General features: G+C 37.9%; 1 protein-coding gene across 2 annotated transcripts in view; it reads left to right on the top strand.

Annotated features, from left to right (window-relative positions):
* The window catches only part of KLHL4 (kelch like family member 4), an 83,115-nt gene that overhangs the window by 42,030 nt on the left and 27,588 nt on the right, over nucleotides 1-13,497 (top strand). Inside the window, exon 1 of one of the 2 annotated variants that reach the window (XM_005011475.6) lies at nucleotides 1,277-1,698. The exons of the other annotated variant lie outside the window; for it this stretch is intronic. Within the exon in view, the coding sequence (XP_005011532.1) occupies nucleotides 1,277-1,698 (422 nt within the window). Of the gene's footprint in view, nucleotides 1-1,276; nucleotides 1,699-13,497 lie in introns of those variants that run through there. 2 annotated transcript variants of the gene reach the window in all.

Here is a 13,497-nt window from a genome sequence, read left to right as displayed (position 1 = left end):
TGCCTTGTCCTGTAATTTATCTCACAACTATCCAAAGAAAAGTCTGAAGAAGAGGGTTCTTTAATTCTGAATCTTAGATTTTTTTTTTTTTTTTTTTTTTTGCTTCTGCACACTGCTTACAGTCATATAGATCATCAACAGCACACTGTGGAGAATGTAACACAAGAAATAAAACCAAACCTATCCATTTAACTATTTTTGATTTGCATGCAAAAACAATCTGTGTACATTATTTCAAAATACACATGGAACAGTTCTCACAGCCCCATCCATTAACAGACTGATGAGGATGAATGTATGAAATTATTAAATTTGCTGAAAACATGCTGTACAGTGTACACTGTCAAAAGAAAGCTGTGTTTTTTTTTTTTTTTTTTTAAATCACACTGTTTTCATTGTCCGTGAGAAATTAAGAGCAGGATGACAAAGGGTGTTTACACAGGCACTTAGCCAGGAAACTGTGTTTTCCACAGATACAGTCGTTCTGGGAGCACATCTCCGATTTTATGAGCTCCCTCCCTCTGTTCTCTCTCTCCCTGTAATCACATTGAGAAATATATCTGTAGGTGAGAAAATACATAGTTCTGCACAACATATTGAAACGCTGCTTCTTTCCTTTAGGTAAGTGCTACCACACTGAGGCCATTTGTAGGAATTTTACATAGCAAGATAAACACATGCAAACCTCTTAAGGAAACACATGAACTGCAGGACAGTTTCACAGTGAATCATTACCAAAAATCTGTGTAAGAAGTCCATAAAAGAATTCTCTATAAATCTTCTGTGAAATGCAGCATTGCTTATTAGCAGTGGAAAACCTCATGAGATAGAAAGTCTTGTCACTTTATTTGTGTGTGCTTTCCTGCATCTTAAGTTGCAGCTTAAGATCCCTTAGGATCATGTGAGGCTAGGTTATATATTAGAGAGCTGTGCTATAGTGCTGTGAGTGTGTAAGCCTAGCAGCTGGGTACTGTTATGGTTGCTGCTTTCCTGTGCTAAGCTGATTTACTTGTTTAAGGTCTGACCTCATCATCCTGTCAGTATGGATTCCCACCTATACAGTTAGCAGCAGCTTAGCATCGGCTTGAAGAGCTTGCAGTATATTAATCAGAAGAGAGAGAGAGAGAGAGAGAGAGCAAGCTACCGGTATTTGTTCTTTTGTTGTCTTTTCTTAAGAAGAGGAGTTGAAACACAAGAGATAAAGAATCTGTTTCCTTTCTAAAAGAATAGGCTTTTGTATATATATACATTTATTTTTTTTTTTTTCCTGGAAAAAATGTCAGTATCTGGAAAGAAAGAGTTTGATGTGAAGCAGATCCTGAGGCTCCGCTGGAGGTGGTTCAGTCACCCCTCGCAAGGCTCTGCAGGCACGGGGGGCTGCCATCAGCAGGAAGGATATGAACACAGAGGGACACCGGTTCAGAACAGGTTGAAGAACCACTCACGGGACAGAAATGGGCTGAAGAAAAACAGCAGTCCTGTCCACCACAATATACTGGCACCTGTGCCAGGTCCAACCCCGGTGCACCACCGATCCATTCAAGCCTGGCATCAACAAAACCTCATAGAACAGCTTCGATCAAATGAAGATATTCCCAAAACAAGCACAGAGGAAAACTGTGTCAAAGAAGATTCAAATAAAACCCCACAGGAGCTGCAGATGATCACAGAGGAAAATTCAGATGAATCTGCAGAGAGGTAGGACTTTTAAAGTCTGCACTTCAAAAACCATACTTCTATCCAAGTTATTCTCTAAAACTGTATTTGTTTTTAACCAGAGCTCCTTACAGCATTAATCTAACTTTGTATATGTGCACACCCACACTCACATTAAAAAGCAAGAAGGAACACTGTCATGAAATTTCGATCTTTGCTTAAGATACATTATGTCAGAACTTCCATAAAAATAAAATCTGCCAGCTTGTCAAATTTTCTCTATTGCAATTTACAACATATTAATTTTTTTTTTGTATTGATTTATTCTGTGTAAGAACAATGGAAAAAATGAGCCTTCTGAAATACTGTCCTCATTCTGACTTTATCAATGGGTGCAACTTTGACAAATAGGAACTGCTGGAGATACACGGTCTGTGTGGTTGCCATCAGTTTGTCAAAATTTTCACTGCCTTTTTTTACTGTCTCTTTGACAAGTATAATTAACCCTGAACTAAGTGGAAAGGGAGCATCATTACTTGCTTTTTTAAGGGTTTATTTGAAATCACAGTACTTTCACAGCTTGTTTAGCACAGTAAGAGACATACTTTCTGCAAGGTCAGGTAAAAAATATGACAGCTATGACAGCTTAAAGGTGTAAGAACAAAGGGTGATCTATTTTTAAGGTGTTAATATAGAGAAGAAAATACTAGTACAAGTTATTTCACTAAGCATACCATTTAATTTTTTATGATGTTTTTGAAATAGATGTCAGTGTTATTAGCTTACAGAACAACAATTTTACTTCACCTTTACCCCACCTTGGACTGAAATTATGCATTTATAATGTTATCATTTTCACCATTTGATAAGATTGTCATCAAGTCTTTGGGAATATTTTTTGATGTTTACGCTGTACTTAAATACAAATCCATCTTACTTGAAGTTACAGTTTCTCAGTAAAACAAAGCTGACAGCTTGTGTATTTTTAGCAGTTGTTATTTTTCAAGTTGTACATCTGGTACAGGGAACATCTGCAGACTGAGCAGAAAAATGTATTAAAAATGTTATTTTGGAAACAGTACTAGCAGTCAATGTATACTATGTAAATTCATTATGAAATAAAATCAGTGAGGTAGGAATGTGATAGTTTCATATGCTTCCTAATGTACTGATTTGTAATGGGTAAAACCCCTACTCTTAGTGCAATTTATTTCAAAAGACAGTACACATTTCCTGGAAAAAAGTAATTTTAGGCACACCTCAGAAAGAAAGGCAATTTTATTTGAAAAAAAAATAAGGAACAGTTAATATTCAAGATAACACTATTTTCTGGTAAATGAGGTAAAATAATAATAAAAAAAAAGGGATACTGAACTCAGTTTGGAAGATATTAAGGCACTGCCCTCTGAAATAAGATGTGACATTTTCTTCAGCTATATATAAACTGTCTGCTAAAACCTCATGAAATTTTGTATTCAATCAAATTTAACTTCTCTTGAGTTGTTTAAATTTGCAGCTTTTAGAAAAGTTTTGTGAGTGTATATATCTCATAAAGTATTGCTATATTTAAGTGTATTTTCTCTAAGTTATAAATGAAAGCTTTTTATGCATGTTGTAGGTTAAAGCTAATTTTAAAATACACTATAAAAGTCTGATTTTTTAAGGCATTGTTTAGGAAGCAAACCATGACCACAAGTTTCTCTATAATTAAAACTTTGCGTCAATGAATTAAAAAGATCATTAAAGTCACTACAACATAGTTCCAATTTCTTAAATATGTACCAAGAGAAATCACTAAGGAAATCATCTATCTTTCTCTTTGGCTATAGCATTAATGTGCTAATTGCTTTGAAGTGAAATACTGAGAAGAAATTAAGAGAAACCTTACACCTTCAGAAAAATTGCTGGATATATTTTCATCTCTTTAACAGTGTCTCATCTTGCACTTTTGAAATCTTCCTAAAAAAGTAAGGTTTCCTTTTTTAAAAAATTAGTTTGTGCCTCTTTTTTCTTCAGAAGTTTCATATAGTGACAATTGATTGGAATCAATGAGATCTTCTAATAATTAACACCTCTAAAAAATCAGGCACTTGCAGTATCCCCTTATTCTTACACTGCTAAAGCCATGCATAAGAAACTGCAATTATTGCATCCATATGCTCTTTTGCATTCATACTTGAGGATACCAAAGACAACCTCATAAAATTTTTCCTTTTACTCTGTAAAAGGAATCATACCTTCTGAGTGGTTGTTGGTAATGTAGCGACTTTGCCTCTGCCTGTAGAAGTTCCATTTCTAGCTGTACTCTAAAGGAGGACAAACTTTAACACAGGCAGATAGTGATAGGACAAGCAGGAAAAGTTGTAAACCAGAAGAGGGGAGATTTAGATTAGACACTAGGAAAAAATTCTTCTCTCAGAAGGTGGTGAGGCACTGGCCCAGGCTACCCAGGTTGGTGTTCCATCTGGGGCAGTGCCCAAGGCCAGGCTGGGTGGGATTTGGGTAGCCTGGGCTGGCGGGAGGGGTCCCTGCCCACAGGAAGGGGTTGGAACGAGAAGGATGTTAAAGTCCCTTCCAACCCAAACCAGTCTGTGGTTCTATCAAACTGAACATACTGCTACATGCCACTTAGACATTGAAGAGTGGGAAAGTACATGAAATCAGGCCAATACCCTGACCTTAAGCAAGCCTAGATTCTGTTTGATGGTTGACAAAAGCTATGTTATGTGCAATACACAAACAGATGCTTGTGCACACAAGTTGGTGCTGATGTACATGGAAACAAATATTCAGGAGGAGTATCTTCTTAATGGAGGCAATACTGGTGAGGCCACAACAGTGCAGAGTAGAGCAGGATAATCACTTCCCTCAACCTCCCTATGCTGTGCCTGATGCACCACATGACATGGTTGGCCTTTTGGGCTGCCAGTGCACTCTGTTCAGTCATATTAGTTTCACTGCCAACCAGAACACCCAGATCCCTTTCTGCAGGGCTGCGCTCCAGCCTCTCATACCCCAGTCAGTACAGACATCTAGACTTAACCTGTCCCAGGTGCAGAACCCAGCACCTGTTTTTGTTAAATTTCATTTGGTTGGTGAGTACCCAGCCCTGCAATTTGCCAAGAGCTCTCTGCAAGGCCTCCTAGCCTCAAGGGAGTCAACAGTTCCTCTCTATCTAGTGTTGTCTGCAAACTTACTCAGAATACCTTCAAGTCCTGCATAGAAGTCTTTTATAAAAACATTGAAGAGAACTGGAGAAAATGGAGCCTGTGGAACCCCACTTGGGACTGGCTGCCAGCCTGGTATAGCTCCATTTTCTGTATCCCTTTGAGCCCAACCCTTCAGTCAATTGTTCACCCATCATATCATGGACTTGTCTAGCTGTATGCTGGACATTTTATCCAGACAAATACTGTGAGAAGTGAAAATGAATAAATCATTGTATAGTATCTGACCCTAATTTCTTGGCCATATGATGACTTTTTTGTCTGCGTCTTTAGCTAATGTGGCACAGACCAAAGACACATTCCATCATGCTTTCTTCTGCTGAACACCTTTTTTGGGAAGAGTCATTAAGCCACACATTCATTGTGCTCTCCTCAGTTTTTAGCTAATACTCTGTGAAATGATACTCAGCTAGTTTTTCAACATGAAAGACCACTTCTAAAAAAGAAGAGAGGTGATAATTTCCCTAGTGAAAACAGAACATATGAATTATTCTGTGAAACCACTGGTCAAAGCAAATTGAGATTTTTTTTTTTTTTTTTTTTTTTTTTTTTGTATTAAGTGTCCAGTTCTGAGTAGCCTAACTAATCTAACTAATAAGCAAAGTCCTACCACTGATTCATGAGAATAATGGGTAATGAATGACAATGCACCTATTAAGTGAAAGGATCCTTTGCAGAAAAGATTATAAAGTACTGCATTCAGAGTAGTACACCATTACACTATTTTCCCCTCATGAGTTAGAATTCAGGCTCATAAACCATCTCTGATGCCTAAGGCAAAAGTTTATAAATGATTATTCCTAATGTTGCACAGCAGTAGCTTTTATTTTTAAATGAAAACATAATTGGTCTGATTTTATTTCATGCTTTCGATGGCAGCATTTTGATGGAAAGTTTTCAAAAATCTGAACTTTAACACATAATAGGTTTGCAAAAATAATAAGGAATACTGGCCATCTAGTCAGAGGACATGTCAATCCCTCTACGCTGAAGTGAGACCAACAATATTTAAGTGCTTCCTTGGTTATTTGTAGTACAGTTTAAGATCGTTATTTTCTTGATCTTTTCCCGTGGATATATATATATATATATGTATATATATGTGTGTGTGTGTGTGTAACCATATTGCTCCCCTTATTTTCTGTAGTCTGAAGAGCTGCAATTCTTGCAATATTTTTTTCAGAATTCCTATGCTAGAGAACTATGATCATTTTCATTGTTCTCAATGCTGACACTTTCCAACATTTCTAGTATTGTGGTATGTTCTGGTTAAAACTTGATAATTCTGGCATATATGGCAGGATTACATACATGTCATTCCAGCTTAAAAAACTGTTTGAATATCCTGCCTAGTGTTTTTTTGTTTTGTTTTGTTTTGTGTGTGTGTGTGTGTGTGTGTGTGTGTGTGTGTGTGCGTGCGTGAAAAACATGGTGTTATTGCCCATGCCTAGCTTGTGATTTATGTGAGACTCCTGACCCTATACCAACGACCTGTTCCCTAGCCATCTGTATATCTTTGCAGTTATTTGTTGCTAAATACAGTACTTACCAGAAATAATTTTCACCTTATTTTTAATCAGATAATGTCTCCAATTTACCAAATTAATACTCACTTCCAATCCTATTCTGCAATGTATTTGCAGCTTGCCTTAGCTTGATATGGTCTTCAATTGTAATAAAGTTCCTATGAGCTTTGTATTTATTTCTTCCTCCCTTGAAGACACTTAGAACATTCATGGAAAATCACAGTGGAACCTTGGTGGAAAGTTCCTTAGGAGGCCAGTTTGACTTAGCTATTTACCATTGAACCATTGATAACTACTATACAAGTATGATTTCAAAGCAGTTTTGCACCTGTCCCACAACAGCTTATTCCAAACTGTACCTCAGGATTAATTTTGTAGTATCTGATATGAGACAACATCAAAGAATATCTCGTGTTCAAGATACTAATGACAGCTACTTCTTTTTCTTTTCTTCATAATGCCTAATACAGCCTATTAATAAAGGATTTCAATTTATCTTAACATGTTATTCTTGACAAATTCTTGTTGACCGCTAGTCTTCTCTTTCACTTTTAAGTGCTTAGAAATAATAATTATGTTACTTTTAAACTGAAGATTTTGTCAATAAGTAAAAACTAATAAAAGAAATGATGCTTTTGTCCTGTGGAGAATTTTGCAGTTTCTTTAACACTTTTAGCCACATATATTCAGCAATATACTTTAAAAAGATGATTTTGTGCCAGTCTGCTATGGATAGACAAAATGCTTCCTTATAACCTCAGTGAAAAGCAAAAGCTAATTGTCTGCTAAAAATGACCTTTAACTAAAGGTCAAAATATGAATTTGAAAATGGGGACATTTGAAATGGTTTATTTAAGATATTGTAGCTGATCTCTCAGAAGTGATGGTTAGACAGCTCATGTGGCATTTCAATATTTTAGTGCAGCAGAAGAGAAATTTAGAGCTGGGGGATGAGGATGATATTCTTATCCATGATGATTGAAGAACACCCCACTGTTATCAATGAGATGCTGCATTTGCTGGTGCCAGATATTACTTCAGTTCTATGTATGGACTAAGAAATGGTGCATGCAGCACATGGGATAATTAATGAAACCACGCTGGATTTTAATACTATTTCACTGTAACTCAACTGAAGAGTTTTCTGTGATATCTAATGTTTGCTAAAAGTAGTAAATTTCTGAAGTTCTAGCAAGCAGTATCTCATGCAGGCTTAGTATCAAAGAGCAGATTTGCCTTTTTCCCAGAAATTGCTAACTTGCAAAAGGAGAATAGAACTTTTCAGGCAATGGGGGAATGTAATGAACAGTAACAAATGAAGTCTTTTGGACTGAACAAATACTATTGCCACATATAGGATCTCTTGGAACAGGAATTAGAATCAATATTCCTCAAAGGCTTCCTCAGCAGATATTCCAGCTTTCTCCTTCTACTATGACATCTTTTGAGGAACTTGGAACATAGGCTTACATTTGACATGCATAGCTTTCAAACATGAATTATTATGGGCAAAAGAAAAATATCATTTAATAGTAATTTAAGAAACTACAATAATTCTATCCATTTCAAAACAATTTCTTTATGATTCAGTTATGTTCTCATTTCCACTCCATACAGCTTGTTCTCAGCAAAGACAGCTGTTAAATTACTTCTTAAAGAGTTATTACTGCTCTTAAAATCACTTCTTAATGTCTCCAGAAAAGAAGTAAAGCAGATGATTAAACACATGTGACCAATGCAGATCAGATTTTACAGTACAACAGTTCAATTGCATACTGAACATATACAATTGTGAAATCAGCAGGAAATTTTTGAAGCATTCTTTGAAAAAGGGAGAAAGTTTGCTTGATTTGAAAGCCATAGACAGAAATTTGAAAGAAATGAACAATTTACTTTCATAGTTTTTTGTGGCTGAATTGTTTACTTTGAACTATTTGAAATACTGTAGTAAGGAACACTACTAAAATCTTTCATAGTTAAAGAAATACAGGGATTTGTTTGTTGTAGTTAAATAGCCAGATTTGGCCCAAAACACACCAACTCATTCAATTAAAAGAAAAATCATAGTATATTTAAAGAATCACTGTACCAGGTGGTATGATAAAGAATACGATTTGTATATAATACCTGTAGTTATGCAGGCTAAATAAATACAAAAGTGAAGCTGAAGGATTGTCCAGATTCAGAGAAGAGCTAAAAGGGATTATAGGAAGTAAACTAAAAAATGTCTAAAGAAGTCCACAGCAAAGTTTTCTCCTCTGTGAAATCAGCCCCCACCTCCGTTACTCTATCCTCAGATACACTGGCAGAACTTCCCACTCATCTGTGACAACAAATCTCCCAGTGCCTTTCTTTCTCCCCTTTTCAGAGGAAATGCTTAATAGTGAAAACTCAATTAAAAGCTAACTAAAATAGATAAAACAAAAACTTATGGCCTGACTCCTTCCAACAATTCTGCCTGTCCAATAATTAATAGCATAAATCATCTTGCACTTCATTTTAGTAACGGTTTTTATTCTATAAAATGAGAAAGGATAATTCACTAAAACTCTGTCTCCTGCTCACAGGTGATAGAAAGATAATTATAATAATGTAAAGGAATACCCTACCTTGTAGCCACCATATTCATTTAAGGTTAAAATATATTATATGGTGTTCCACTTTAAAAAACATTTTGTCAAGAAATAAGGCATTGCTTTCTCATGCTGGATTTTACAGTTATGCAAAGACATCTTACTTAGAAATGAAACAGTACAGTATTAATTGTTTTCTTCACTGTTTTCTCAACTAAAACCCATTTAGGCTAAACAAACATATTAATTGGAAAAGAAATTAACATCTGATACCTCATTCTTTCTTTGGTTCCGCTAGACATGTTTTGAAAATCTTTGGACAAGAGTCTAGAGATCTTACCCATATATTAAAACTTGATTTAACCAAATTCAAGCTCTCTCAGTCTGTCTCAAACTTTTAAAACGTATGACTTTATGGCTAGATGCATTAGGAACTCAATATCAATACCATGCATTCTACCTCAGATTTGTTTCTTCCTTCTTACATAAACTCAGAAATCTCTTAGGCTCTTGGTATCACAGTTTGCTTATATTAAAGATGGCATTTGATACCTGTTCTCTTAGGAACACAGTAAGAACCGATCAGTCTTTTCAAGCGCCATAGTTTGCCTAAAAGCTGCTATTAAAATGCATACTGAAATGCGTGTATATTAAGATTGATGCATTATAGTATGCAGTTCTCATGATAATATCATACATAGCATATAGTTCTCATGAGAATATCACAAAAATCAGACTGCTAGTTTAACTAGAAGTTTTCTATTACAACAGGTGGTAGTGACCACCAGTATAGATATAATTAAATGTTTTGATCAGCAAACATAAAGGGAATACATTTGATAAAATGGAGAGCCACTGCTACCATTTGCTATGCTTCAGTTTACCTGATAAATTAGAAGTCAAGAGGAAGGGATGCATTCTTGCAAGACGAGCATTTTCAAAGCCTGTTCATTTTAATAGAAGTTGAGAAAATGAACAACCTTTTTGAACTGGGAAAATATACCTTGATTTAAATGGAAATCATGAGCAAACCACTAAGAAATCCTAGGACTTGGAGAAAAGCTATTTTAAGCTATTACATATGGTTTGGGTTGCTAGGGAAACCTCTTTTACAGTGTTCATTTAGCACAGATGCTCAGGAAAGCTCTGTGGCTCCTTGTCATACCATTTCAGAATGTGAAGAAATAGAGATGAGCATATACACACATGCAGACAAAAATATCACTGTAAATTTATCTTAGTCATGTTCTGTATCTTCGGTGGAAGTTGGTGTTTTTTTGTTTGTTTGTTTGTTTGTTTTTTTGCCGTGACTGCTGTGATAAAGTAAATGCTTTGTAATAAAAAATCTCTGTTTCCAGACTGAGGATGTTTGTGGAAACATTACCTTCAGCATTGATTCATTCTGGTTCATATTTTAGATAGTTGGCTATTTAGAGCAAAGGATTTGCCTGCACCATATACATTCTGAAAATGTAAGGAGCAAGTCTGGTGACACCAATTCTGGCCCACCCTTTGGACTGTAGGGCAGATGTGACTTGCCAAAATACATATTATAATCAGCTTTACTTCCACAGTAAAGCGGGATTTACTGCCACAGCATTTGGCACACTCCCTTTACCTCTTTAGGTGGCACACTCCCTTTAACTCTTTAGGTGGGTGATAGCTTGGAGAACAGTTGCAGTCTGCTGCAATCAGAGGCTCACAGGCCACTGTGTTGAGCAGGCAGGAGACTCAGATCTTTTCTACTAGCACCTCTTTTAGGGTGTGCATTAACTAGACAAACACAGCCCCAAGTGAATGCAGAGCACTTGGATCCATATCCATGATCTAGACAAATATCTTTCACCTCCTGCCCAGATGGTCATGTAAGAGAGGTGATAAAGGGAGTCAACAATATAGGAAATTTGAATGGAGCTCTGGAAGGAAAGAACAGCAAAAATATAAATCTATAGCTATGGTTTTCCCTTCTGACTTTTCTATTTTTCTTTTGTAGTGGCCTGAGTTACTGTTCTTGCAGTGACCTACTGCCTGTGTGTGCCAACAGTACTAAGCTCTCAGTGACCTTACTATAGGTCAGACATTTGTATGGTTTTAGCATCACCAAAATTTGTTTAGACTTGGTTGGAAAGAGGCAGAAATTGATTCTTGCTACAAAGTAATTTAATCAGAGAAATGAAAACCATCAGTTATTTTGGACATCACACTACAGCTTTCTGCAGAAAGTCCTCTATTTTGTTCAATACTCTGGAGAATCCTGTACTTCTTTTCTGAGTCATAAACTGTAACTCAAAACATATGTAAACATTGAACTACGATTATTTGAAGAGTTTTAAATCAAACATGTATATTGTAGCATTAATACTTTGTTAAAAGCATATAAAGACTGATATGCTTGTTCCAAGTCATGATTTTGACTCTCACGTAGGACATTCACTGAAGGTTGCTTACCATACACCTGGTTGTCATTCAGCTTACAGAAAACTACACATAAGGACAGGAATTCCTTTCTATGTGATGAACTTAAAAATAAATCCCACAATTCTACATGCTAGTATTGTGGCTTAGGACTTTTGATCTCTGTCTGAGACGCTTGACCTAGTAAAATTATCTGGCAGGACAGCCAAATCAGTCTCTTGACAAATCTTGTCATAGTGGATTTACAAGCAGTGTAAGACAGCTTCCTGGGAAGTTACAGCCTTGTGGTCAGACTCTTCAATCACAATGCAATGAAACAGTGAAAAAAGTACAGAAAGGAATAAGGATATATAAGTCAGAAATAATTTTTTGTCCTCTTTTGTTTTTTCATTCACTTAAATGATGCCAAATTCATCTATAAAAGAAATGTAGAGTGGTTTGATTCAACAACAGACCAATAAAGTTTCTCAGCATGAAGCTCCCATGAGATCCCACAGATGTGCCAGATGTGTCTCTTACTTCCTCTTTAGAGGAATTCTATATGTAGCTCAATTACTAGTTAGCTGTTTAAATTAAAGCTTCCTTAAACTGTTTCACTTAGCATTACAGTGAATTCAAAACTGAATTTAGCACCATTAGTAGAAGAACCAAGTTAGGACTGGAGGACAGTGTAGTCTGTTAAGATTACACTGTGTAAAGACCAAGAACACTAAGGCATGGATATATTTACTAGCAATCTACTGAACTGCTTTTATTCCATCTGGAAGGCCAAAGCTCATCTGGAGCTCAATCTGGCTACTGCTGTTAAAGATAACAAAAAACGCTTTTATAAATACATCAACACCAAAAGGAGGACTAGGGAGAATCTCCATCCTTTACTGGATGCAGGGGGAAACTTAGTTACAAGAGATGAGGAAAAGGCGGAGGTGCTTAATGCCTTCTTTGCCTCAGTCTTTAGCGGCAAAACCGGTTGCTCTCTGGATACCCAGTACCCAGAACTGGTGGAAGGGGACGGGGAGCAGGATGTGGCCCTCACCATCCACGAAGAACTGGTTGGTGACCTGCTACGGCACTTGGATGTCCACAAATCGATGGGGCCGGATGGGATCCACCCAAGGGTACTGAGAGAACTGGCAGAGGAGTTGGCCAAGCCCCTATCCATCATTTATCAGCAGTCCTGGCTATTGGGGGAGGTCCCAGCTGACTGGCGACTAGCAAATGTGACGCCCATCTACAAGAAGGGCCGGAGGGCAGACCCGGGGAACTACAGGCCGGTCAGTTTGACCTCAGTACCAGGGAAGCTCATGGAGCAGATCCTCTTGGGAGTCATCATGCGGCACTTGAAGGGCAAGCAGGCGATCAGGCCCAGCCAGCATGGGTTTATGGAAGGCAGGTCCTGCTTGACGAACCTGATCTCCTTCTACGACAAAGTGACGCGCTGGGTGGATGAGGGAAAGGCTGTGGATGTGGTCTACCTTGACTTCAGCAAGGCTTTTGACACCGTCTCCCACAGCATTCTCCTCAAGAAACTGGCTGCTCTTGGCTTGGACTGGCACACTCTTCGTTGGGTTAGAAACTGGCTGGATAGCCGGGCCCAAAGAGTTGTGGTAAATGGAGCCAAGTCCAGTTGGAGGCCAGTCACTAGTGGCGTCCCCCAGGGCTCGGTGCTGGGGCCGGTCCTCTTTAACATCTTCATCAATGATCTGGATGACGGCATTGAGTGCACCCTCAGTAAGTTTGCAGATGACACCAAGCTAGGTGCGTGTGTCGATCTGCTCGAGGGTAGGAAAGCTCTGCAGGAGGATCTGGATAGGCTGCACCGATGGGCTGAGGTCAACTGTATGAAGTTCAACAAGGCCAAGTGCCGGGTCCTGCACCTGGGGCGCAATAACCCCAAGCAGAACTACAGGCTGGGAGAGGAATGGTTGGAGAGCTGCCAGGCAGAGAAGGACCTGGGAGTGATGGTGGACAGTCGGCTGAATATGAGCCAGCAGTGTGCTCAGGTGGCCAAGAAGGCCAACGGCATCCTGGCTTGTATCAGAAACAGTGTGACCAGCAGGGCTAGGGAGGTGATCGTCCCCCTGTACTCGGCTCTGGTGA

This window comes from Anas platyrhynchos, chromosome 10 (assembly GCF_047663525.1).
Source record: "Anas platyrhynchos isolate ZD024472 breed Pekin duck chromosome 10, IASCAAS_PekinDuck_T2T, whole genome shotgun sequence".
Taxonomy (NCBI): domain Eukaryota; kingdom Metazoa; phylum Chordata; class Aves; order Anseriformes; family Anatidae; genus Anas; species Anas platyrhynchos.
The sequence above is the reverse complement of the archived record's forward strand: the minus strand, read 5'-3'. Positions and strand labels throughout refer to the sequence as shown.